At 54.8% G+C, this 26,448-nt stretch overlaps 8 protein-coding genes across 8 annotated transcripts; 6 read left to right on the forward strand and 2 right to left on the reverse strand.

Moving 5' to 3' along the window:
* Positions 1-349: 349 nt before the first annotated feature.
* On the reverse strand, positions 350-1,604 carry N0V96_009420 (uncharacterized protein; the record flags this gene model as incomplete). Its single annotated transcript, XM_053198703.2, has 2 exons — positions 350-884; positions 949-1,604. The coding sequence occupies 2 exons, from the start codon at positions 1,602-1,604 to the stop codon at positions 350-352; spliced, it is 1,191 nt and encodes a 396-aa protein (XP_053043824.1).
* Positions 1,605-3,502: 1,898 nt separating this feature from the next.
* N0V96_009421 (uncharacterized protein) lies at positions 3,503-4,714 on the forward strand (the record flags this gene model as incomplete). Its single annotated transcript, XM_065758636.1, has 3 exons — positions 3,503-3,871; positions 3,996-4,085; positions 4,289-4,714. 3 exons carry the CDS (start codon positions 3,503-3,505, stop codon positions 4,712-4,714), a joined length of 885 nt encoding a protein of 294 aa, XP_065612701.1.
* Positions 4,715-5,732: 1,018 nt separating this feature from the next.
* N0V96_009422 (uncharacterized protein) lies at positions 5,733-7,870 on the reverse strand (the record flags this gene model as incomplete). The annotated part of the gene is made up of 4 exons (XM_065758637.1): positions 5,733-6,022; positions 6,075-6,672; positions 6,729-7,211; positions 7,250-7,870. The coding sequence occupies 4 exons, from the start codon at positions 7,868-7,870 to the stop codon at positions 5,733-5,735; spliced, it is 1,992 nt and encodes a 663-aa protein (XP_065612702.1).
* A 4,521-nt stretch (positions 7,871-12,391) lies between these two features.
* Positions 12,392-13,870, forward strand: N0V96_009423 (uncharacterized protein; the record flags this gene model as incomplete). The annotated part of the gene is made up of 1 exon (XM_053198698.2): positions 12,392-13,870. One exon carries the CDS (start codon positions 12,392-12,394, stop codon positions 13,868-13,870), a length of 1,479 nt encoding a protein of 492 aa, XP_053043819.1.
* Positions 13,871-15,043: 1,173 nt separating this feature from the next.
* N0V96_009424 (uncharacterized protein) lies at positions 15,044-16,507 on the forward strand (the record flags this gene model as incomplete). Its single annotated transcript, XM_065758638.1, has 3 exons — positions 15,044-15,075; positions 15,644-16,367; positions 16,439-16,507. 3 exons carry the CDS (start codon positions 15,044-15,046, stop codon positions 16,505-16,507), a joined length of 825 nt encoding a protein of 274 aa, XP_065612703.1.
* Positions 16,508-17,828: 1,321 nt separating this feature from the next.
* N0V96_009425 (uncharacterized protein) lies at positions 17,829-19,883 on the forward strand (the record flags this gene model as incomplete). Its single annotated transcript, XM_065758639.1, has 5 exons — positions 17,829-18,003; positions 18,074-18,390; positions 18,473-18,485; positions 18,547-18,996; positions 19,054-19,883. The coding sequence occupies 5 exons, from the start codon at positions 17,829-17,831 to the stop codon at positions 19,881-19,883; spliced, it is 1,785 nt and encodes a 594-aa protein (XP_065612704.1).
* Positions 19,884-21,417: 1,534 nt separating this feature from the next.
* Positions 21,418-23,211, forward strand: N0V96_009426 (uncharacterized protein; the record flags this gene model as incomplete). The annotated part of the gene is made up of 3 exons (XM_053198695.2): positions 21,418-21,585; positions 21,656-21,913; positions 21,997-23,211. 3 exons carry the CDS (start codon positions 21,418-21,420, stop codon positions 23,209-23,211), a joined length of 1,641 nt encoding a protein of 546 aa, XP_053043816.2.
* A 2,110-nt stretch (positions 23,212-25,321) lies between these two features.
* Positions 25,322-26,337, forward strand: N0V96_009427 (uncharacterized protein; the record flags this gene model as incomplete). Its single annotated transcript, XM_053198694.2, has 2 exons — positions 25,322-25,386; positions 25,461-26,337. 2 exons carry the CDS (start codon positions 25,322-25,324, stop codon positions 26,335-26,337), a joined length of 942 nt encoding a protein of 313 aa, XP_053043815.2.
* Between the last annotated feature and the right edge of the window lie 111 nt (positions 26,338-26,448).

Consider the following 26,448-nt stretch of genomic DNA (forward strand, 5'->3'; position numbering starts at 1 on the left):
AGCTAGTACGATAAAGGATGGAAGTAAGTGCAAAGATAGACGGCACCAACTTGGAGGTGTTCCAAGTCGTTCACGATAGCTACGTTGCCGTGCCTAGGTCAATCCGACTGTTCAGAATCTTGGGTCATTATCTCAGTCTCGGTGACTAAATAGCATCAAACTCGAAGCTCCCAAGAGATGAAATGGCAATTGAGGCAATGCCGTCACGCGGAATAACGCGAGAGGGGTCTTATGGGTAACAGAATATATACTGGTTGGTTTATGTACTCCGCTCTATGGGCAGTCTAAGTATGTACAGATGAATTATTTACGGGATAAAATAGTATGTTCCAAGACGTGAAAGCGAAATCTAGGACCAGGTAGTGGTGGCACCAATAGCCTCACCAGAGGTAGGAATCAAAAAGTTGCTCGCCACAATCTTGCCGTTGGCCTGGCGCGCGCCCTTGACCAAGCTAACATCGACGCTCTTGAAGCTCGAAGCAGACCAGGTAGCGCTGCCGTCCCACGAGTTGCCGCTGCTCGTGGTGCCGCTGACGAGCGACGTTTGGCCAGACTTGGCCGTGGTCGCCGAGTTGGCAGCCGCGATGTTGCTCTTGAGCGTCGACTTGGTCGTAATGGTCTGGAACCCGACGGCGCCGTTGTTGTAGGCCGTGTTGCGGGTGAACTGGAAGTTGCCGGGCTGCTTGTTATCGGTGAAGCCCTTGGCCACGTTGTTGAAGGCGATGCTGTTGGTGATGACGTGGTTCGCCGAGCCGACGTCGGCGGCGTCGCCGCCGCCTAGCTTGAAGCCGTTGCCGTCGCCCTGGAAGTCGGTGAAGCCCCAGCGGTTCACGCCGTTGCCCCATGAGATGGTGTCCATGATGGTGACGGGGGACTTGAACTCCCTGTTGTGTGTTTGTTAGCGGGTGTTTAGGAGAGTTTGCGGGATGTGGAAAGGTTCAAACTTACCAAAGGTCCAAACCGTCATCAACGTTCTCCCAAAGACGAGCGCCCTTCAGAATGTTACCCGTGCCGGAGCCCTCCTTGCAGGCGAAGCCGTCGGCGCTCTCGCCGTTCTTGCGGGGGTCGCGATTACGGTAGGAGTCGAGGTAGATGACCTGGTTGTTGCTAAGTGTACCCTGCATCTGGAAGCCCGTCTCGTAGTTGTCGTGGGTGACGATGCGCTCAAAGTAGTTGTTGGATCCGTCGCGGAGGTAGACGCCGTAGGGACCGTTGATGATGGTCAACTTGTAAAATTTCCAGTAGTTGGCTCCCTCGATGTGAAGAACACCACGATCGGCGTTGGCAAGAGAGGAGTCAAGAGCGCCGGGGGTGCCGGGCAAAGCCTCTCCGTCGATGGTGACGGCTTCATCATTGTAAGCCGTCAGAGTGTAGGGCTTGGCAGAGGTACCGCTCTTGGTGATCTTGATGTTAGTCGTGGGCGAGTATGTGCCGGCACGGAGGTAGATGGTGTCGCCAGCAACGGCCTTGTCGACGGCGACCTGGATGGACTTGAGGGGAGCCGCGAGAGTGCCGGCAGCGCTATCTGAGCCGGCGGGCGCGACGTAGAGGTCCGCGGCTAAGACGACCGGGAGGATGGCGAAGAGGAACTTGTAGAGACCCATGTTTGCTGTTAAAAGACCAAAAAGACCAATGGCAAGGTAAGAAATGAGTGACTGCAGTAGTGAAGACTGATCGAGAGGGATCAGCTCTTGCCGATTAGCCGGCTGCCATCAAGCTTAAATACAAACTTCACATCGTCAACAGGGAGCCCTCGTCTCTGAGAGCTGTCAGTCTAGGCCTTGATGAGAGTAATACTGTACTGTCGCAGTAGACAGCTGCCATCCAGGCCGTGGCATTCTATTCGCAACCACCATTGACCCCCTTGTTAAATTGGGCTAGAAAGCAGACCGTCCTCCCGTTGGTGGAAAACAAACTCCACCACCGTAGGGCCGCCTCATTGATGGAGACTTGGCCTCGAGGTAGGATCCATCGACATCTCCGTGGGATAGAAATCCCGGCAATCGAGAGATTCCCAGGACCGCATGAGCGAGGGGTTCCCTGGGCTTACTGGGGATGCGGTCGAGGTTGTTGAAGAACGCAATACGCGGTTTATGAGCCACGATGAGGAACAGTACAGCAGCGACCCAACGGAAAAGCAGCTCGCACCATTTTGTCGGGCTCCGGAGAGCCTCGACCGGAAGATCTCAGTCCACCATCTCGGAGAGCAGCCGTACACGGACTTGATGGAACGTTGACTAGGGCTTTAAATCGTATTGAGCAGGCACACGACTCAGTTGGGTAATGGCACGACACCAAATGGTCGGCTTTTCGAACGAAACATGCCCGAGGACCAGATGTCTGTTTATTGATAGCATGAGCACCTTGAAATGAGAAGAAGGCGACGTGAACCTGTCCATCTTCGAAAGCACATGAACGCTCTGACCTCGCAGTGTTGTCCAGAACTTCTGCCTCTGCGTGGGATGAGTGGAGATGACAGTCCACTGCCGTGATGCTTGGCGGAGTCACCTCGTGGCCAGTTACCGATGCCATGGGTTGATAGGGGCTCCAGTGAAGAGAGTCAGTAGCACCAGAAAACTGCCGCAGTCTGCCCGCATGCGTGTTGTTTGGTCGGGGATTGGGTTATGTGGGCTGGCAGAAGAAGCGCCCATCCCCGGACGAACATCCCTGGAACAATTGCTTGCCTAATCTGGCGGGCAGAAATTTGCGCTTTGTTTGACGCTAGATGGAAGAGGAATTCGCTACCGTTGTTCGCTTTCTGGAAGCAAACACCTGCTGGAGTTGGTGCTTTCAGCAGAGAAGAGAGAATTGCGTGACGTTGGCAATCTCAGCGGGATGATGACATGGTCTAGCGACTTATGCATGGCTCTTGCGGTATCCGTAGTTCATCTTATGTTGCTGATGCATAACGTGTTCGTGAAATACTACACCACTGCGTCCACAAGAAATGGAGAACTGGGGGACTGGGAATGCCGGTCCAGGGTCATCAAGAAAGGTCCGAAGGAGACAGTCTGATGATCGGATGTTATCGATAACCTGGAGAGCTAAGGTATCTTATCGGATCCTACTATCGATAAGGCACCTAGTGGCTTGTGCCTGACAAGCATCTTGAGTCTGCCTCAGACTTCAGGCAAGAAATATTCTTCACGGCCCCACTCTGTAGCTCCAGCGTCCAGCCCTGACTGACGTGGTGAACCTCGAAAGAAGCTACGTCTCCAATATCGCCAGCTCCAGGTACCACCTGTCCACTCACGCACCCAAACGCGCCTCGCAACCCCGGCGCAAACCGGCTCTCGAGCCCACGACCGACGACCAACTCCTGTCATCCACAACCCATTGCAACCAGATTTGCAACGATACCTATCACGAACCGACGACGAAACGAAACCAAATCGAGGCGCGCCTACTCCAGACAAGGGAGCAGTAATCGAAAGGCACTCCAACATCCAAGCTAGCTGAACCAAACCTACCTCAACCTCTCGGCTACCACACACAACAGACAATGTCAAACTACTATCAACCCCAACAATCCTATGGCCCCGGCGCAGGAGGCGGCGGCGGAGGAGGAGGAGGCGCCCAAAACCTCCAGTTCTACCCCTCCTCCTACTCCCCAGCTGGCGCCGTCTCGGGCCACGCGACTCCACAACAGGCCTCGTACGGCTACGGAGCTCAACCCGCCGCGGCAGGCGGCTTCGGCGGCGCGGCGGCCTTTGGCGCCCCTCCCGGCGGCGGCGTCGGTGTGTCGGGTCGCATGGGCGAGCAGGGCGGCCTGCGCACGGGTTGGCTCGCGGCCTTTTCGACTGAAGGGTACGATGGCGAGCCGCCCTTGCTCGAGGAGCTTGGGGTCAACTTTGGACATATTCAGGCAAAGGTGCGTTTTGTTGTTGGCGCGAGCGAATGGGCGTGGAAAGTTTGGGAGAGCTTGTTTCCTTCCCCCCTTTCAGAATGGACTCGGGCATGGGGAGACGTTTTGGCTGACCTGCGATGACTTACAGACTCTGGCCGTGCTGAACCCGTTCCGCCGAATCGACCAACACCTAATGGACGACGCAGACCTCTTCGGTCCCTTACTCTTTGTCCTCTCCGTACGTTGGAAACCCCAAGCCTCGCCTCCATTCCCTACCATCTCCACACAGCTGACCTCTCTCCTCTCGCAGTACGGCACCTTCCTCCTCCTTTCCGGCAAAATCCACTTCGGCTACATCTACGGCCTCGCCCTCCTCGGCAGCACCTCTCTCCACATAATCCTCTCCCTTATGACCCCCAACCGACGCCCACCCCTCAACAGCCCCCTCGGCACTCCCAATACGGCGGCCCGGTCTCCTCCGTCGGCGGCGGCTACCCCGGCGCCCCCGACACCCACCACGACCACCCGTCGCGCAACGCCGCCGGCCACTTCTCCTCGACCCTGACCTTCACCCGCTCCTCCTCCGTGCTGGGCTACTGCCTCCTGCCCCTCGTCGCCACGAGCGTTTTCGGTATCTTTATGCCCATGGACACGCCCCTCGGTATCGTCTTCACCACTATGGCCATTCTTTGGTGCACGTACTCCGCCTCGGGCATGTTCTGCGCCGTTGGGCGTATGAGGGGTATGCGCGGGCTCGTGGCGTACCCGCTTGCGCTGTTTTATGTCGGGTTCGGTATCATGGGCATCTTTAGCTCTAGGGGCAGCGGCGGGTCTTTGGCCAAGGCGGCGGCTGGGCTGAAGGGCTGAGCGGGCAGGGAGATTCGCATACAAGAACCTTACAATCATTGGCAAATTGGTTGGACGCGAGGAAATATCGAAAAAAAAAAGTCCCGCCGCGACGGGAAAGGCGCCGTTCATATCATGGAGACGGCGAATTTCGGTGCGTACGACAGGGGTTGAACGTTACGGAAGTCACGAAGGAGGGGTAGAAACCGAAAGGAGTCCAAAAAGGAGCCACGATAGACGAGCAAGGCAACGAGACAGACAGATGCACGCCTACGGCTACCAGGGGAGGCGGAAGCCAAGGGCCGATGACGATGCTTCACGTCACTGTACAATACTTTAATCATGTTCAGACGAAGCCAGAAATAAATTTTTTGATGGTCCAATGCCTCCTTTCCCTTCCGTTTTCCATGCTGCTAAAAGAAAAAATTGCATAATGCTGGGCCGGAGATCCTCTCGTAATATACACATCAAGTGTAAAAGAAAAAGGGAGGATCAGACGTTGAAAACCTCTCGACCAAGCATAGTATTACAGGAGACTATCATGAGTCTCCATAGCCAAATAGCCTCCGCGGCGATAATGATTCTCCGCCAGGCACACAATAGGAGGGGCCTTGTCGAGCAGAAGATCCTCGTTGGTATCATAAGTTTGACTCCCCTTCGAGGCCGTTTCTATACCTGCCCATCCGCTCATGCCGAGTCGAAGCCTCACCGCCGCTCTCGTTGGGAATGAAAATTCTATTAGTCCGCTCAGGGGACATTTGATAAAAACCCGAAAACTCATCAAAATCAGATTGTCGCACGAATGTATCGTACCGCGAGTGATAGTGGCTCATGCTGAGAATGAACCCAAGAAAAAAAAGTATCGCGACTGGAATCTGTATGCCGCCTCGTTTCATGTGTTGAGTCCACCTCTTGCTTCTGGCGATTGCGGGGCTTGCTCATTCATCATCCGTGTTCTTGTAGAAGCCAGTCGTATCCGCTTGCTGTCATTTGGAACTCGCCGCCGCGCTGTCAAGGTCCAACCTTTTCTCTAAGAGACTTAGAAAACAGGTCTGAAACCACCAGTGGCTGGTTGAGGCGCGAAGCCGTTGACCTTGGGAACGTCGGCAACACCGCCCAGGATAGAGTACTGGCCACCAGCGCCAGCGAAGACGAGCTTCTTACCGCGGACAGCGGTGTTGTCAATAGTGGTCGGGGTCTCGATATCCTCAGTCGTGCCCTGGCCGGTCTGGTAGTTGGCAGAGAAGCCCCATGAGTGAGCCTCGCCCTTTCCGTCAATGGCAAAGTTGTTGTCAACACCAGCGGCAACATATACACACTTGGCAATATCTGGCGACTTACGTTAGCGACTCTCAGTACTAAACAAACAAGTTGGACTTACCCTCAACAGCAGTAGGCTTGGAGAGAATGCGGGGGTTGTTGCTCTCATCCTTAATGACGCTTTCCGCATCCAGCTCCTCGACAGGGATACCGACCTGGTGGCCATCCAGACGTCCCCAGGTCAGGAGCTTGCCGTCCTCGGTGCAAGCAAGAGAGTGGTGCTCGCCACCAGCAATTTGCTTGATCTTGTAGTTCTTGAGCGACTCAACAATAGTAGGACGCAGAACAACGGCGTCATCCTCGCCAGCACCCATCTCAATGCCAGTCTCGGCAAAGTTGTTCAGACCCCAAGCCCAGACGGCACCGTCCTTGCCCAGGGCAAAGCTGTGGTAGGATCCGCAAGCAATGCGGTCAACCTTGTTCTTGGGAAGACCCATGCTCTGGGGGATGAGAGAGGAAAGCTTGTTGCGCTCGATGATACGGCGTCCAAGCTGGTTCTGCTGGCCGCAGCCCCAAGCAACAACGACACCCTTGTCGTCGAGAGCGAGAATGTGGTTGGAACCGGCAGCGAGGGCCGTGATGTTCTTCAATGTGGGAAGGTAGGCGGGGGTCTTTTGAATCTGGATCTTGTCGGTGAAACCGAGGATACCGTCGCTCGACTGAAGATTGTTAGCTATTGATCAATTCGGATTGATGCTGCGGGCGAATGGCTTACTCTGAATGTACCCCATCCGTAAACTCTGCCATCCTCAGTCAAGGCAAAGGTGGCACTGTCACTGGCAACGACCTGAGTAAATTTGGCATCGGGAGCAAAATGCGTCGTGTCAACGGCGGTGGGCGTGCTCTCGTGGGGGTTGATACCGGAGTCGTCCTCGTCATCTTCCTCCTCTTCGGCGTCAGCGTCGCGAAGTCCTCCATCCCAGTTGGTGTCGCGACCAAGAGCGCCCTGGTCGTTGACGCCCCATGTGAGGATCTTGTTGTCCTTGGTCAGGGCAGCGACATGCATGCCACCGCAGGCAACCTGGACAACACCGACATCCTTGGCATCGAGCTTGGGATTCAATCTCGGGCGCTTGACATCGACAATCTTCTTGCCGTCAAGCTTCTTGCTGCCGAGACCGAGCTCGCCAGAGGATCCCTCGCCGAATACATACACATCGAGGATCTGGGTCGGCGCAGAGTTGATCTTCTTGCCAATCTTGTGGGGGTGGGCCGGGGAGGCTTAGGGGCAGCGACAGCAGCCTTCTTGGTAGCCTTCGCAGGCTTGACAGCCTCGGGCTCCTCATCCGCAGATTCTGTAGCCTTGGCCGATTCCGTAGCCTGGCTGTCGACCTCAGCAGTGTCGGTCTTTGACTTCTTCGCCTTGGGCTTCTCGTCTTCTGTCGCCTCCTCACTTGACTTGCGCTTCTTGCTATCAGCGGCGGGCTTGGCGTCAGTCTTCTTCGCGGCGGCAGTCTTCTTTGGCTCGGCCTTCTTCGCGGCAGCCTTCTTTGTGGGCTTCGCGGCCTTGGGCTCCTCTTCGGTCTCCTCGACAGCAGCGGCCTTCTTCTTGGGGGCGGCAGTGGTGGTCTTGGTCTTCTTCACAGCAGGCTCTGCGACCTTCTTGGTGTTCTTCTTGGGGGCAGGCTTCTCGGTCTTCTCGGGCTCCTCGGCCTCGGACGCTTCGACTTCTGATTCCTCCTCAGCGAGCTTGCGCTTCTTGGAGGCGGCAGTCGCGCCATTGGTAGTAGCTTCCTTCTTGCCAGCGGGCTTCGCGGCAGGCTTCTTGGTGATCTCGGATCCCTTCTTGGGGAGGGGAGTCTTCTTCGGTGCGGCTTTGGGCTCAGCGGCCTTTTTGTTGGCGGCCTTGGGAGGCATGATCGTCAGGTGATGATATGATGTGATGTGATGGGTAGGAGCGTGCTTGGCGATAAAACGCGTGTAATGGGATGGGAATTTTGGTCGAGTCGACAATTTCGCAGAGAACAATTGAAGAATCGATTCTTTGTGATGCGAATTGATGCAATCGAGATGAAGAATTTGGAAAGAAGAGAGTCAAAAGAGGAGGATTGTTCTGGGTATGGGGGGGAAGAAAGAAATTGTTTCGAGGGTAGGGCGGAAGTGACGCGACCGGAAGGTGCAGCTTTATTTTCTTGGGCTCTGGAATTCTGACCAAGCAGGGGTGGCGCTTTGTGGCTCTCAGCGCGGGCTTAGCTGCGGTGCGCTGCTGGCGGCCCCAGGGCCCAGTAGGTTCGTTCTTTGCGCAGCTGGCCAGCTGTCTTTGACCTAGTACGATCCCGGGTGGGTACCTTCCATGGGTACCTGACCTTCTGGGCCGTTTTTTTGCGCAGCTATGGCCCGAGCTCCCGGGGCCGGGTCCAGTTATGTTCCAATGGGAAGCTGCGATCGATGGAAGAGCTCCTGACCGCCCGGTCGCACCTGCCCTTTTTCTTGCAGTTCTCCGGCAGAAAAAAAGGCAAGCGCAATGGAAGGGCCCGGCAAAAAAAAAAAAAAACCATTCGAAAAATCCAAGGGTGGGTCTTTCCTTCCCTTCCGGTGAGTCGGGGAAACCTCGCGTCGTCTGCCGATGCCCCCAGAATCCCCACGCCACGACGACTCGGCTTTCTTTCATTTCTTTGCAATTTGGCGCGAAATTGTGTCCGGCTGGACAAAAAGCTCGGCCTCCTATGTTTTGCTTCCAGGTCCCATATTGTTGTTTTACTGCGTTCGAGCTTTATGACAATGCGCTATTGGTCCCGCCAGCTAGCCAGCCAGTTGATTGGAACCGCTTAGACAGAGCCGCGTCTTTATGGTCAGTGTGTAAGTCGATGAAGCACGCTTGCTTTGGTTTCCCCTCCAAAATTGCCTCAGACCAGATTTCATGACATACTTCCGTCATATGAGCCGACACTGTCCTCTCCAGTGGTCACGAAGTCCAAAGTGATGTGCATCTTGATCATCAGCGATGTTATCTGTAAATTGGAAACACCGATGGCGATGCACACACTGGCCCTAACAATACTAGGAGCCAAGCATGGCATACTGGATTCGCTACTGGAAACGCAGCCAAGTCACCTCTTCATCTCCAACTCAAAATATTGTCATCACTGAATGCTATGTTAATTCTTATCGCTAGCTAAGGTACCGGGTGGAATACTTGTTATCGCTGGTGTTTTGTACCTTACCTATCCACAAGTCGCTGTCGCATGGATATCAATCTCATCTCGAGTTTATGTCGACACTGCCAAACCGTGATCTGGTCGAAGTGGCTCTCTCTCAGCGTTTCCCCTTTCTCTTGTTCTTCTTGTTCCTCGCTTTCTTCCCCCTGTTTCCGCAACCGCCTTGCTGAGGTTGATTTGAAGCCGGCGCAGGAGGCTTCTCTACCTCGTCAGACTCCTCCTCCTCGTCGAGCTCCTCTATTGTTTCAAGCCTCTCTTTCTTTCCAGACTCCCTGAACTTCCCGGGCTCCTCTACCTTTTCGGGCCCCAACGGCTTGACTGGCTCCGGAACCGTGGGCTCACTCACAAAGAAATCCAACACCTTGAAGAAGCCCCTGCCAAAGTAGTTGGCCATGTAGAACGCCGCGAACATGGCGAAAATCCTCTAGACGCGTTTCGGATTCGCCCACCACATCCAGAACCTCAGTCGCCATGCCCAGAGCTCCTGTTTCTCTTTCTGCCAAAGTCTGCAGCGGCTCCAAACGTCTCGGTACCATCTCCCAATCCGCCCGGTCGAGAGGTCGTGCCTCGAGAAGAAGTATCGACAGAAAAACCATGCGCAGCTGCAAAGCAGTACGGTCAAGATTGCGCGAACGGTGATATGCACCAGCAAGACGAAGAGATGAAAGAGCTCCTCGCGTAAAACAGGGTCCGGTATCCAGTAAGAAATATCGAAAACTTGTGTGGTATTCATGTTGACTGTTGGCCAGTCCTATCGGCCAGGACCCATTGTCCGCTCCAAAGCAGCCGTGCCATCATAAACCATTAACGCCTTGTCCTCAGTCGTAGGACCCATCGCCGTCGGGCCGTACCACTAATCCCAGAGACCCTTGAACGCCGATACCAATGCTGCGAATAGGTTTGCAGGGTGAATGAAGTTACTGGCGGGTGGTGAAGTCGATCTCGTGCTCAGACCGGTCATACGAGGCAGAGGCTGCCTTATCGCATGTGCAGGCATCTGAGAGGGGTGTTAGCCATCATGCGAACGAGAGGGGAGACCAATGAACATACCAGCGGGACGAGATCCGCAGGAGCAGGTCTCGCCGGATGGCTTAGTGTTCTCTGTGGAGGCACGGTCGCAAGTGCATTCTCCAACGGGGCGGGCTCTGCACGAGCAGCGAGGTCCGGCGACAGCATTCTCGGAGGCGGCCTTGCTGCAGGTGCAGTGGAGGGCAGATTGCTTGCCGCAGGAACAGGTAGCTTGCTGGGCTGAGAAGAAAGAAAGGTCAGCTTGTATAATATTGGTGATACCATTATCGATTATGGATTGTCTGAGAATGATGTGGTGTTGGAGTACGAGAGAGATGTCGAGATGATGTTGAGGTTGGGGGATTTAGGGGGTGAGAAGGACATACCACAGACGCACTCGGCGCTCTTGCCGCAACAGGTGGAAGGCTTGGTGACAGTCATTGTGATTGTTGGTTGGGACGGCGAGGTTGGTAAAGAATAAGGTAGGAAGTAGGAATTGATTGTGAATGTGGAAAAAGCCAGGAGCGATGTGCGAGTTGCTTTGGGTTGAATTGGTCTAAATCGGTCTATATCGAGGGGGAACAACATCACAAAAGGCAGTCGCAGAGGGGTCCTTTTAAGCATCTGCGATGCAGGGACGGAGGGGCCGAGTCCCGACGTCACGGTTCCTGCCATCGTGGTGGGTGATCCCTGCTCTAGGTCATCAGCTAGCCCCTCATTGGTTACAGATCTTTCTGACCAATGAAAACAGCTTCATTTCCAACAATTTGCCCAGGTTGCATCGGGCCATTTCCATGGCCAGATCTTGCTATGTCAGCCCATGTGTGAACGGTGCAATTGCCTGACAGCGGGACGGGTAACTGCCAATTGCGCCCACATCTTTTTGGTCAGCATTTGACGACGGTGGCACGGTTGGCTCGCGTGGCGTGGCATCCTGGGTTGACACCTTGTAAGGTACAATACGATTTGCTTTCACCCCAATCCGGACATGGATCTCTAAGACGCTATTCGGCACCGTCAACTTGTACCTTAAGCTAAGCCCGCACATACACTGCTTTTGCACCCTCTGATTGCTCTTACTTTCCTCCCGTAAGGTATATTGCTTTGATGATCTTATATGCTAGCAAGCCAGGCGTCATTCTCCTAAAACTTTTGAACGGCTGTGGGGAGGCAAACGCAGCAATTCTTCTAGTTTGACGAAACCCAAATTCCTCTGGCTTAAAGAACACGTACGTCGCTTGTATGCGCCTGCCCGTGTTCAAGCTAGTATATCCAGGCATGTCGTTGAACGCTGTCTTGGCTTCCGGCCAACGACAAACGGCACCGCGCAAGCAATAGAATATTGACCGCGGCCGTCTCCACAGCCTCTCCTGACCCCGTTCTGTTGGTGCAGCCTCCGCTGATAGTTGAGCAAAATCCAAGGTCTGTGCCGCTTGCATGAATACTCATGAGAGCGACTGCCCGTCTTGCTTCTGTGAGAGGACGGCCGGTATACTAGGCTTTATCACGCTGAGATATGATGCCATTGCTGAAGAGTTGCTATACATAAACGCTAAGCTTTCATGATGAGGCTAGAATATCAGCTTCATTATCACGGTAAACACCGTCTGGTACGATAGACAGGCTTCAGTAAAGGCGATTCCCACTTGGTCTCAGTTTATATAGAAAAGCAGACGGCATGGAGAGATTTGAATGAATCATCCAAAAGATGCACCAGACCGTTGCCCCGGGTTTCTGCATACATGTTGACTTCCTTCATGTACGGACCTTTGATCCGTTTGCTCTACCTTGTGCCTGAGCTGGCCCTCGACGAACACTCCTGACGCCCGCGTCCTTCATCTTTCTGTAACTTGGGACCCGAATACGCTCCTGTTTCTTTTGGCGCCCGTTTGCTACCATCTACTCCAACTTGACCGCCACACGGGAGCCCTGGACTTTCTTCACCTCTTTCCAAAATATTCAAACGGCTCGCGATTCTTTTCTCGAGCTGGTTTTACATTTTCTCAAGCTTGCCAGCCACAAGGTAAACTTCAGCCGCCCTACTCTGAGGTTCCTCCACACTTCAGGGTGTTATTTCCAACCGCGAATACCTCACTCTCACCCACAACCTCATCAAACCTTCACCTTCCCATCTCCAAACCATCAGATACAGCAAGGAGAGGCACCCATTTCAAAATCAGCTCTCACCGCCTCTCATTGCGAAAGCTTCAAGATGGTTGTCCCAACTGACCCCAAGCTGCTTTCCATCCTCGCCGACAGAGGAGGCGTCAACATCAGACAGCTCGAGGTCGGGTACCGCGAGTTCGTCGACAATATGATTCCCAAAGTCTTTTGGGGAGCCAAACCCTCCAGCGTCGACCTCATTCACACTCCCGAGCCCTTTATCGCCCGCCGCGCCTACAAGCTTACCTTTGACGAGCCTCCCAAGCCCGGCGTCCCCATGCAGCTCATCCTCGACGTCAAGTTAGGCCCCAGCCCTATGAATGCGAGCGTCTTTGTCAACATCACCAACCCCGTCGGCAATGTCTCCACGTTTGACGCGGCCGGTCGTTGTCAGGAGATCGCTCGGTCTTGGCTTCCCGATCTGGTCCCCCGCGTCATTCGCGTCGGTATCTTTGAGACGGATGACGGCGATGTCGATTACATCGTGACGGAGCACATTCCTAACACCGTGACCCTCGACAAGGTCTGGTCCTCTCTCACGCCCGAGTCGCAGGGCCGCATCATGGGCCAGCTCGTCACTGCGCTGGAGAACCTCCAGAAGGAACACGGATTCTCCGAGAAGGATATCGAAGAGGCGCTCAGGGCCGTCGATCTGTCTGGCAACATCGACTACACCGCCCCCGTGGTCCTCAATGGCCCCAAGACCCCCGAGTCCATACCCTTGGACCAAATCCCGGCCTGGCCTCCGCAGTTCACCTCGCAGAAGCGCGTCCACCTCCTGCTCCAGCGCTATGCCAACGAGTTCCGCCCCGCCCGTCACCACTCCCCAGCCACCACCTTTACGGAGCGCAAAGACGGCAGCTTCTTCATCAGATTCCCCGGCGCCGATCACCCGATGGACACCCAGGGCCTCACGTGCAGACACATCCAGGAGCTCGGCAGGGCCCTCGTCCTTTGCCACATGGACCTCGAGCCGCGCAACGTCCTCGTCAAGCTCGTCGAGCAGCCCGCCGGTCCCACTGGTCCCGCCGACGGCAAGCCCGAGAAGGAAGTCCAGCTGGCCGGCATCATCTCCTGGCAAAAGGCCACTTTCGCACCCTTCTCCATGGAGCGAGGCCTCAAGGACGCGTTGCTCGGCTGCCAGTTCAATTCAGACTACGCGTGGTACAGGCTCTTTGTCGAGCGCACCAAGCACCTGATTCCCGATCGATTCTCCAATGCTAACGAGCATGTGCTGGCGGCCATGGTGAGCATGCGCTTCGCTGCTCGTGCGCTGGACTGCAACTACACGACGACTGCCCACCAGCAGCACTTCTATGCCATGGAAAAGGTTACCATGACCTCAAACCGGGAGGATGGATGGGTCAGAATGCCTGGCGCCCAGGACCATGAGTCGCCCTCGGACTCGGAGTACCGGGAGATGGGCAATGGTCTTGTTCGCAAGCTCCTCTATAATCACTTCCAGACAATTCCGAGACACAGCTGGCCACAGAAGATTGTGGACGCCTTTGCCCAGTATGGTGCTTGAGCTGTCGATTCTCGGACAGTCTTTGATGGGCTGTGGTTACCGAAGAAAGCTACATGCTTCTGGTGATTGGGGGCTAGAGGGAAAGAGAGTACTTTTTTCTTTCACATGAGAAAATGACAATTGTTCTCGGCCATCACCTACCTTGTATCCTGGAAGGAACGTCGACTTTACGCTGAGAGTGCGTGGGGCATGCAACGGATGTGAGGGTTATCGGCATGGTATGAGACAGAGAGGGAAATTCCTAGCAGACTAGCAGACGACTAGGTCTAGAAAGTCTCTCATTCAATTGATTCCCCATGAACTTGCTCTCGCGCCTTGTTCATTGCCATACTGTACTCATGGTTGATTGGTATCAGATTGTCTTTGACATGGAGGGGCATGGAGCTGAACGTCAGGGGTGAATATCGCGCTTACTAAGACGATTACCTGCTTGTCATCCAGGGTCAAAGCTCTGTTGACATTCTGAATCTCTTGGTCGCACCGGATGAACCGCTTTCTTCTTGCAATGTCTCTACTCTGAAGCCGCTGTGACCAACATGTTGCTGCAAAGCCAGACATGGCGGATCATCTCAAACTTTAAAGCTTACCAGATTCTTTCCTGTAGGTGCCTCCCCATGCTAGGCGAGACATCACCCCCAACGATGTTGACTCTCGGATCTTGGGGGCATGGGATCCCGAGTTCGCCTTATCGCGACCTTTGACCCCTGATATGAATACCTGCCCCAAGTATCTCAACTTTCTTTTATCTTAAGAATGAACGAACCAGTCGCATCGGAGTCGTTAGGACTCGGCTCGGGTCTATGGCTAATGCCTTCCTACCTTATCATTGCTGTGCTTGGAGTCAAGCCTACCTACTGCAGACTATTCTCGCCTTGGAAGCTCTTACTTAGAGAGGTAGGTATGCTCTGTTGAGAGAGAAATTGCGGTATCCCCGAGTATCTCGTCAAGATCGAACTCAAAGCTCTCCTACATCGAGAACCAGCGACCAGTTCGAGGAGAGAAGGCCCGAGTCCTTGGACCCCATGTTACTTACTGTCTCACCACACTACCAAGGACAGCAGAAGAGATCAATCGTATTGTTCTCCGCAGTGCGTGTAGTTACACGAGGGTACTTGCAGTGAGCCTCCGGTCCAGCTTCCTTCTCGTATGACCACTTCTCTTCCCTTTCTTCCAATGTCCAGTGGCTTTAGGCAGGAAGGTCTAACGTATCCGGCATCTTGCTGCATTCACTTGCCTTTACTTGCCTTTGTCCACGTATCCTACTTCCTTCCCACTTTCATTCCTTCCTTGCAAATTTCTCAAGGCACCTGACTTTTTACTTTCGTTCGCCTTTTGTTTTTCAGCATCACCAACTCTTTCTCTCTTTTTCTTCTTTTCTCCTTCTTTCCCTCCTTCTCTTATGCGACTTTCCTTCATTCGGCTTCTTAAGGATACTCGAGGATATGCGATCCATCTAGTAACCATGGCGAAGCTTCGCAGCTTCATGTTCCTTCTGTGGGCATCGGCCGTCACCAACGCGAATTTCGCTTCGTTCTGTCGCTCTACTAGTGGGCCAGCGCTATCCTCACTCTCGGACGAAGGATATTTGCAGACTTTGGCAACGACTTCAGCTACCCAGGAGCCTGAGAGTGCTTCGGCCGGAGAAGTCGCGCTAGAAGAACCTGCAAGCCAGCCGCAGGATGATATAGCACTTCACCAGATATGGGCGAGGCAGAACCTGACGCAAGTACAAAATACTCCTGCGCCTAGACCGATGCTAACCATATGGTCCAGGCCACCCGCCGAAGCGTCAATCCAAGTCACCACCGTCACTGTGGTCCGAACGGTGACTGTCGAGCTTGCTAGCCGAACCGAAGTGATCTGGGCGCCCCTTCAGCAGACCCTGACTTTCATCAATCCTACCCTGGTCTTCGAGACAAGTATCGTTACCGCGTCGCAGCCTCGAGGTATTGCAGCAAGAGACGCGGCAAACGCCATCGCATCGGATCAAGCGGCGCTTTCCGAGATATCCTCGACCGATACGTACTACCATGAGGGTGCTGGCCTCTCACCGCACCCGGCTCCTATCCGGAGGCAGACCTCGGCTTCAGTCAATAGAGTCTCCATAGTCACCGTCGAGATCACGACCACCATAGTGGCGAGCGGCACCATGGTCCGCACTGTCACCATCTTCGATCCCGTGTTCGTTTCTGTGACGAAGACGCCTACTCTCACGTCGACGATCTTCACAACCACGACCCTTCCCATCAAGAATGGAGTTTTCAGCTCATCTGCGATCGTACCATCTCCACCGGCTAGCCAGAAGGCCATCTCCAGCGATGGCGCTCAGCAGACTGCGTCGTTCATGGGCCCCGAATCTTCTTTTGTGACGGCAACGACGCCAGAAACCCCTGAGCCCCAAGACCCTTCGGTCGTCTCCAGCACCATAGGCGCACCCGAAAGCAGTCGCATCCGCTCAGAACCCAATACTCCTCGCAGTACCTTTGCAGCATCCTCAGTACTTCCAGGTTCATCGCCTGCGACCCATGAAGGGACTTCGGCAAGGGTTGAGCCTGCAACGAGCAGTAGTCCATCGATGAGATCAACATCGACAACGACTGTTCCGCCCCTTACGGAAACTCTTCTACCTCCGACTGAGCGTATTGCTAGGCCATCGTTGAGTGCCGGGGTAATCGCAGGGATCGCTGTGGGCGCAACGTTTGTTCTCACGGCTCTGATACTGCTATTCCTCTGCATACGTCGACAAAGGTCCAAACGCAGGCGTCATCTTCAGTTGAACGAAGACGACCGTCATATGACATCTGTCATAGCTGCTACCGCCATGATGAACCAACCGACTTCTGCCTCTCTAACCTATGACGGACCTTGCCAAACGCCGCAAACTGAAGGCAGCAGTGGTAAAAGTTCCGAAGAAGAGCAGGTGCGAGTTGTCATTCAGCCAGTCCTCAAGAAAAGAAGCATGAGCAGCGTGCTCTCGGCCTTGCCAAAGGTCTGGCCCCGACCACCGGGATATACCGGCAAGGCATACAGCTTTTCTGCAGGTGGGAGCGGCGAAACAACCCCAAGAGAGCCTGTAGCATGGAGCGTTGAGAGCGAGTATGGCAGCTCGGGAAATCCGGATGCATCGCCAAGTGGAGGATATGGGGAAGCAATCGCCTCGAAAGGGCCGGCAGCAACCCACTCCAGAGCAGATGGCAGGTGTGAGATGGGTTGGATCAGATGAACTAATGCAATGATCGGAGCAGTTATTTCAAAACTAATGACTTATGGGCTGTGATTTCTTGGAGTCTGGAAAGTTCACCGGTCGCTTTGAGTAAGATGGGGCTCTTTCGCTCACCGATGCAAATCTTACCCGCAATGCAAAATGAGATCATACCACAATCGGTACGAACTCCGTCGACGTATGATTGCTCCGTTGTGACAGACCTCAGCACACTGCATCTAGTAGCCTATTCCCGAGGCCCAGCCCACCGATTTGTATCTCGCACTCAAGTGGGTGACAAAGTGGATTTCCTCCCATATGTCTTGAACAAGTGCCCCTTTTACTACTCGTATGAGAATTACTACCCCTTCTGCATCATAACCCTTCTTATATACGTAAAAGAATATACTATATCTCATAGATAGTAGTACTCGTGATAATAGCGGTGGAAACTGCTCTGTCGGGTGTGTTCGAGCGGAGATCGATTTTGTCACCCACTTGCCAGCCCACTGATTTGTATGTGGCACTGCAGAATGCGGTTGGCATGTTGCATTGGCACGTCACCGGTGCGGGGTTCTTAAATAAGCAAGGTGAGCAGATATTCATTAAACTGTTGTTGGATTGCGTCAAAGGAATCGGGGACCAACGTAGTTAAATTCAGGGCCTGCCGTCAGACATGGGGCGTTGTGATGAGGCCGGCTGCCATCGTTCCGTGCATGAAGCTCGCCCCTGACCTTCTCATTCCCTGGATAAAGCATGGCGTCTAGATTGGTCGCCGGACTCCTGTTCGCAACAACTTCGGTGCTAGGACGACATACTGAGCAGGTCAAAAGAACCTTCGACTCAATCAGTGAGCAGTATGACTACATCGTGGTCGGGGGCGGAACGAGCGGCCTAGTCGTCGCAAACAGACTGAGCGAAGACCCCGAAAGTGAGTATCATCGTCACCAATGGCCTCTACTCCAACACACCTAATGCCGATTCATTGTGTGTTCTCTCAGAAACGGTATTAGTCGTCGAATATGGAGACTTTGCCAACACAATCAACGTCACCGTGCCCTACTTTGCAACATATGACCAGTCAGCGCGCCTTTACAACGTGACGTCCGTCCCTCAAACACATCTCGGTAATCGTACATCCCGCCTTCGTATCGGTGCCGTGGTTGGCGGAGGCTCCACCGTCAATGGAATGGCCTGGGATCGGGGCTCCGAAGCCGACTACGATGCGTGGGAGGCCCTTGGGAACCCCGGTTGGGGCTGGGCGACTCTTTTCAAATATTTCCAAAAAGTCGTCTACATTCGCGCCGCCTTCGGAGGAGTATGTTGAGGAGTACGGGTACGAATGGAGCGAGGATGCGTATGGCGATGGACCGATTCAGGTTGGGTTTCCTTCGTGGCAGTGGCCGGAGTCTGGTAAGGCGTCCTTTTGACGGGTTTATGCCCACACTAATTGAGAGGCTAACGTCAACAATAGCTTTGATGGCACAGGCATGGGCTCAGGACATCAAAGTGCCCACGTTGAAAGACGGCGCCGACGGCGACAACGTTGGCATTGCATGGCTCCCGCAGAACTCTGGCGGTCGTAACGCAACTCGATCCACCGCCGAGACCGCGTACTTCAACCCTGTCAGCGCCCGCGAGAACCTACATCTTCTTGTACGTCACTACGGTGCAGCGATCAAGTTTGAGGGCAACACCACGACCGGCGTAGTGATTGGCAGTCGTGATGAATCCGAGACCAAGTTCGTGGAATCCCGGAATGTCGTGCTCGCCTCGGGTGCAGTTCACACACCTCAACTACTGCAGTTGAGCGGCATTGGTCCAGAGAAGCTCCTGAAATCTTTGGACATTGACGTGGTGGTGGATTTACCAGGCGTTGGTGCGAACTTCCAGGACCATCCTTCCATCTTCATGGTCTACGATTGTAAGTTGAACAACTACTTTAGAATTCCTATCAGAAGGTTAATCTCTCTTCACATAGTTGCCAACGACACATCCATCAATCCGACCCTCATGACCAACGAAACCTTCTACAACGAGTCTTGGGCAGAGTACGAAGCCAACAGAACCGGACCACACACCCATGCCTGGGGAAACCGAGTCGTCTTCACATCCCTCCAAGACCTCGATCCAGACAACTACGAAGCCATCACCGACGCCGTCACAGCCCAAGACTCGTTGCAGCACCTCCCCGAAGTCTACGCCGAGAACCCGGCCCTCCTCGAGGGCTTCAACCGCCAGCGTGATATCCTGAGCCAGAGATTCCGCAACCCAAAGGCAGGCGTCATGGAATTCACCTTTGGCGGCGCAGAATCCGTCCCCGTAGCCCTCCAGAAGCCCCTTTCGCGCGGCACCATAACCATCAACAGCACGAACCCCGACCCTGGATCATCCACCCCAGGCGCCGGCGGCGCACAAGTCGACTTCAACACGCTCTCCAACCCAATCGACACGCTCCTCCTCCTCCGCGCCGTCGCCAAAGCCCGCGCCTTCATGGCGAGTCCCAGCGTCGAGACGCTCGCCGCGGTGGAGATCCTCCCGGGCCCGGGTGTCGCCAGCAACGCGGAGATCGAGGCCGTCATGCGGGAGTCGTGGCTGTCTTCGAGCTTCGATCACCCGGTCGGCACAGCGGCGATGATGCCGCGGGAGCTGGGGGGCGTTGTGGACAGTGGGTTGACGGTGTATGGCGTCGAGGGGCTGTGGGTTGTGGATGCGAGTGTTATGCCGTTGTTGCCTGCGGCGCATACGCAGGCTACTGTGTATGCTGTTGCGGAGTATGCGGCTGATCTTATCAAGGGTGTTGGGAAGTGAGTTGATGAGGGTGTGGAGGTGGTGGTGCGGAACTAGCAAAATAAGTTCCATCTTTCTTCACCCGCCCGCTAGGACTTTGCGTTGTGAGTTAAGCTTATTCCAACTTCGAGTGCTACCATCAGCCGCTCGGATCCACCGAGACTATGGTGCGGGCTGTGTTCACACAAGTCAAATGTTCAGTATGACTGGGTCATTGAATAAGAACAATCTGTCGATGCACGCTTGTAACATTACCAGGTGACCGAACCCAAAGCCTCAGGCCCAGTTAACCTCGCTTCCCTAGTAGCCATCCCTCGTCTCCAAGCCTCACAGCCAGCCATTCACTACCAAACAACTCTCATAATGAGCCGTCTTCCTCAAAAAGTGCATTCACTTTCTTCTTTGCCTTGTTCCTCCGCCCTTTGGAGTCATTGCCCCAAGCTCAAGCATCCGTCGGAGAAAGCCTATCGGCGCTTTTGGTAGTCGGTACGGTGCCGAGATGCTCATTTACTGGGCTACTTGCGTGCCTCCAAGCTACAATTGAGGGACTAGTATTCCGAGTCTTTCTATGAGAAACATTGCGATGGAGATGGGTGTAGCGGGTGGGTCGTGTTAGTTGGCCCCCTTTACCCTCGTCATCGAGCAAACCCATCACGGCTTCGGCCACGATCTCAGACGAATACTCTTCTTGAGTCGAGAAGACTTACTAGAGAGAGGTCAAAGTAGCGCAATTGATTTCCGCTTCATCGCAAATGCTGACGACACCTATTGCTCGTCACGACCAGCTTTACACATACAATAGATTCCACAAAGAAAGTGGGCAAACCGCAAAAGTTCAAATCTTTGGTAGATTAAGTTTAGTTCAGCCGTTGCCACTAGCAGTGTATCCACAAATTACTCGTCGAACATAAGCCGAGTTCATCGTTCACTATCGCGATGTGACCTCACCCCGCCATGCAACAAACTTGCATTGGGCCATTTTTCCTTCTTTCCCACAAGATTCGCCCGAGACATTACTGCAGATTCACAACAAACCCCACCACGGCTCAAAATCGTGGCGAAAATTCCGTTCTCCTCCCCTGCTAGCGTTGATCGGATTCCGTTGCGAGGCCCGGGTGGAGATCATAGGAACCATGGGAGCAATGGGGAGCTTTCTTCAGTGAAACGATACAAGCACACCAATGGGATCACGATGATATCTTCGATACCCTGGGACCAAAATGGTCTCAGGGTCGCATCGCACCACGTACCGAGCATCTCGAGTCGGACTGGTGCGAGAGGGGGGACTGCATGTCTGGTCTAGTCTGCCGGTCCAGATCGCCTAGGTGCGTCTTGGCGTTTATCCTTACCTGCATGATGGTATTTACACAGATCGCGCGCCCGTCCTTTTTCGTTTTTTCTTTTCTTTGGGGGCTTTTAAGAAGCTTCTGGCGCTGCTGTTCTTCTCGTTTTTTGGGTTCATTAGTTGACTCGTTCGCGGGTGTATTCTTTTTACTTGGCTTTTCCGGCTTTTGGCAGAATTGAAGGGGGACTAGGTCCAGAGAAAGCAGCAATCATGGCTAAAGCAGACCTCATCGAAATGCAGCAGCCAAAAGGCGGCTACGACGCCGTCAACACGACAAGCTCCTCGGGCAACACAGACGACGGCACCAAGAACAACCACCACGAGAGTGGCGTCTACCCATACACGACCGATGGCGGCACCGGCGACTCGACGCTCAGGGTAAGTCACAAGTCGTAGTCTTCCCTTCGGCTTATTCACAGATGGAGACTAACATAAGCAAATCTTGCAGCGTCTTTTCTCCTTTTGGCAGCTCTTGGGCTTTGCCCTGATCTTCATGTCCTCGTGGGAGGTCATGGCAATGGACATGGGAGCGACCTTTTACAACGGCGGGCCGCAGACGCTCGCGTGGGGTATTGTTCTCGTCGTCGTCGGCGCCATGGCGCAGGCGCTCTCCATGGCTGAGCTCGCGACCATTCAGCCCATTGCGGGAGCGCAGTACCACTGGACGCATTTCCTTGCGCCAGAGAAGCATCGACGGTTCATCACGGTATGTTCTCTCCCTCTTCACATGTTTCCCCAGGGGTACACAAGGTACCATGAGACATTCAAACTGACAACGACGACTCGCAGTGGATGCAGGGCTGGGTAACCTGGTTCGCCTGGGTCTCCGCCCTCGCGGGCTCCGCCGCCTCGGAAGCAAACATCATGATCGGCCTCGTCAGCACAAACTACCCCTCGTACACCTTCCAGCCCTGGCACATTACCATGGTCATCATCGCCCAGCTCGTCGCCTGCGCCCTCATCAACATGTACGCCTTCCGCACCATCCCCTGGATGGAGCTCCTGGCGGGAGTCCTGCACGTCGCCCTCTGGCTCGTCTTCGTTGTGGTTTTGCTCACGCTCGCGCCCCGCGCCTCGGCCGAGTTTGTGTTCTTCGAGCGTACCGTGAGCTCTGGGTGGACGAATGGCTTTGTGAGCTGGAACATCGGCATGCTCGTCCCCGCGTGGGGGTTTATTGGGTTTGATGGTGTTGTGCATATGGCGGAGGAGACGAAGAAGGCGAAGCAGGCTGTTCCGCGCGCGATGCTGTGGACCATTATACTGAACGGCGTGCTCTCGTATGGGATTATCCTCGCGATCCTCTTTGGTATGGGCGGCGACCCGGCCACGACGGAGGCGATTCTGAGCTCCGACTATCCGATTATCCCCTTACTCTTCAACGCCGCGGGTCCCGCCGCCGGCACAGCCATGGTCGTCGGTCTCCTCGTCATCACCTTTTGCGTCGTCGCGGCCTCGCTGGCGTCCGTGTCGCGCATCACATGGGCCTGGGCTCGCGACGGCGGCCTGCCGCGGTACTTTGCCAAGATCCACCCTACGCACCGCGTACCCATCCGCTCCGTCTGGCTGCCGTGCGTCATCGTCACCTGCCTGTCCCTCTTCACCGTCGGCAACAACGCGACGGCGACGGTGTTTTCGGCGTTTACTGCGCTTTCGTCGCTGGGCTTGTACGGGTCGTACATCATCGCCATCTCCTGTATGCTCCACGCGCGGCTGACGGGGCGGATCGGGCACGGGGCGGGGTACGCAGTGCAGTATGGCGGGTGGTCGCTGCCCAAGGGCTGGGGCACGCCGATTAATGTGTATGCGCTGCTGTGGTCGATGTATTTGAGCGTGTGGCTGCCGTTCCCGCAGACGGTGCCGGTCACGGGTACGGAGATGAATTATGCGGGACCGATTTATGTTGTTGTTGTGGTTGGCGCGGTGAGTTTGTGGTTTACGTGGGGGAAGAAGCACTGGCCTGGGTTAAATAAGAGTGCCATTGATAACGTCGTGGCGTATAACTGAGGGTGGGATGAGATGGGAAAGCCTGAGTTGGTCTAGACTTTGTAGATGACGAGTTATTAGACTACTATAGAGCCTCGTGAAGTTGTGTACTGCGAGGTTACCATCGCATACTTTGACTCGATCCCTTGATGGAACCCCTGACGGATCTCAGTACGATTGACTTGACAGATTTGAACATTATTGTCTCTTCTCGTTGACCGTGTCCTCAAGAGACATGGCCAACCTGTTCTCATCTCATAATGTTGGTGCCTAGGAATCACACGCGGCCGTGATGACTGGCTACATCAGGCACCGACAGCCTGGGTAAGAGCATTGCGTACATGGGCCACGAATGCCACGCTGACACAAGATGTGGCATCTCCTATCGACAACGTGTTCTGTTCGTATTATACACCAAGACCTGGGTGTTTGGCTTTTGGTCTTGAGATACTGATCCAAGAAAGCAAGTCTCGGTGAAGATGAAGATGAAGATGAAGCATCCATGAGTGGGTGTGTCCCAAAGCGGCAAGATGCGGAGAGGAGCGGCAAGGTGGAACAACGCCCCGATCGTCGGGCGGGACCGAAGGGCGCTAGCAGACGTCACATGGCGCTCAGATACGGGGGATGCCTGGATGCAAAACACGGTGCCTGTATCAGTCGTGGATGTTCTGTTGGTCCTGGGGTATAGTAGTCAAGGACTTCAAGGTATCTAGAAGCGTTAGATGGAGGGAACATGTTTGCTCGGTGAGTCAAGTCAGGAACCATACCTTGCTGTGAATGAACGCATGCCCATCTATGCCAGACAGGGGCATTGGAAACACGGTGACCTCAAGGTCTCGTGAGTATTTAGAGGGCCCGTCCTTAACCTCGATGAGCCTTGTAGAACAGAACAATTAGAAAGACTACCTTAAGTTGGGTGCCTTGGAAAGATGAGATGAGAGCGGTGTAACACGAATCAGCAGGTTCCCTGTCTTCCAATTGTCCGGTTTCAGCTTCCTTCTCTCCGCAGCTTACCTCATCCGTTGAATGTTCACCGTTATCGGCTTATCGCTTGCCCGAGCTGACACCAACGACACCTTATCGCAGCTTATCCAGCCCTTCGATGACGTCCACCGAGGTACCTAATCGCATCGCATCTCGCTGAAAGCACCAAAGCCAAGATCTCACCGGCCGTCCCCCCCGCCTTACTAAGTAGGTATTCTACAAATACCTTAGCCAAGCTAGGTACGTAAGGTACCTTTCCCAGCTAATAGTATGCTGAAAGTACATTACCATTTGGCCCTTGGATCCAACGGTAAGTGCCCGTGATGCCCGCTGCACCCGCCTGTTTTGTCCTCGTGCTCAGGGACCCCACCTTACCTTCCCTCCCCCGGCGAGCACCGAGCGCCGGTTGCTACTTCCGCGTGCTGTCTGTTGTGTAAGCTGCCGTGTACCTTGCCTTACACACCCGTCCGCATCCGCAATCCTGCATCTTCCATCTGCTCCTCCACAGCTTTGGTTGAACCCTTTTCTTTCTTCCATTCTGTCTGTCTGTCTGTCACTCCGTGTCTTGTCCCACGGCTGACTGACATTCATAGTCGGAATTCTACCGATACTCACACACGTACCTATCAACCTAGACAAACCTAGCGCCCTCAAACGCTGCCCCTCGCTTCTCATCCCATACCGTCAGCCCCTCCCCGCCTGACGTCGGCTGTGCTCCCTGCGACAGCTGCGCGCGCTGACCGAGCCGTGCAAAGCTACTTGTGCCGACAACGCTCTTCCATCTCTTCTCTAGTTCCGAGCAAACCTTCTTCTTCCCTCTTACACCTCTACCACCTCTCCACTTTAACGACCTTATCGAGCCCTCATATCGCAACCATGTTTGACATATTCGCCCACCTCTTATCGTGAGTCCTTCTCTCCTCCGAGCATGCGCAATGGGTGCCATCTTCCCTCCATAGTACCCGTGATACCCTCGGCGCGGCTTGAATCTCTCAGTCTTCAGCCTTGGGCCCTGCTTGATCACTGTGAACTGTTCGACTAACACGGCATTCCACCTCACAGCTCCATCGCTTCCTTCCTCTTCCCCCTCTTCGCCTCTTACAAGGCCCTCAAGACCTCCGACCCGGCCCAACTTACACCATGGCTCATGTACTGGGTCGTTCTCGCCTGCGCACTCCTGGTCGAGTCCTGGACTGAATGGATTCTCGTCTGGTACGTCCTGACTCAAGGATTGCAGACAACATCCAGTCTTCCCTCTTCCCACCAGCCACTAACACCAACCACAGGATCCCCTTTTACGCCTACATCCGCCTTCTGTTCCTCCTCTACCTTGTTCTCCCCCAAACCCAAGGCGCCCGTATCATCTACCAAACACACGTCCACCCCTTCCTGCAAGACAACGAGGCCCAAATCGAAGAGTTCATCTCCGAGGCCCACGACCGCCTGAAAGCCGCCGGCATCGCCTACCTTAAACGCGCAATCGAGCTCATCAAGACAAACGTCCTCGGCCTGCCCCCAGGCGATCCCGAACCCGCGCCCCAGCCCTCCGCCGCTTCCGCTCCCGCCGGCCACCCGCCGCAGTCCTACACGCAGTCCCTCCTCGCCCGGTTTAGTGTCCCCGCCGCGCGCTGGGCTCCCACTGCTGCCGCGGGACACACGGGCGCTGACTTCTATAACCTCCTCGCCGGCGCCTACTCCGCCGCAACCGGCGGGGGACAACACCAGGACCTCTCCAAGTCTGGCTCCATCATCCCGCCGAACCTCCAGGGTGGCGAGAGAACGAGCTTCATCGCCGCCCAGCGTGAGCGTCTCGCCTTCCTCCTCAAGGCCCTCGAACGTGAGGAGGCAGCGACGTCGTCCTCGGCGCATCCCGAAACGTTTAGCCGCTCCTTGGGAAGCATGCAGCTCGACGGCAACGAGGAGGAGGAAGTGACGCAGAGACCGCCGAGCGCGCATAGCGGGCTCAGTAAGTCGCGGAGTGAGACTGATTTCGAAAAGATTGACGCCGAGAGCGGGGCCGAGGACTTGGGCGGCGACGACGAGGACGGATCCGTCAGGCGGAGGCAGACGAGCGGGGGATCATCATGGATGCCGTGGGGATGGGGCGCTACACCGACGGCTGAGAATCCCGAGGGTGGATCCAGCTCGGGCGTGCACAAGTGATTGCCGCCCTACGGATATGACAACGGCGTTTGTCAATGGGAAATGGAGTTTTCTTTTTTGCGCGGTGGTTTTTGGTGACTTTTGCATGATGTAGATGTTCGGCTTCAGGCG

The sequence above is a fragment of the Colletotrichum fioriniae genome (genome assembly GCF_027942845.1).
Source record: "Colletotrichum fioriniae strain IMI 355084 chromosome Unknown scaffold_12, whole genome shotgun sequence".
Taxonomy (NCBI): domain Eukaryota; kingdom Fungi; phylum Ascomycota; class Sordariomycetes; order Glomerellales; family Glomerellaceae; genus Colletotrichum; species Colletotrichum fioriniae.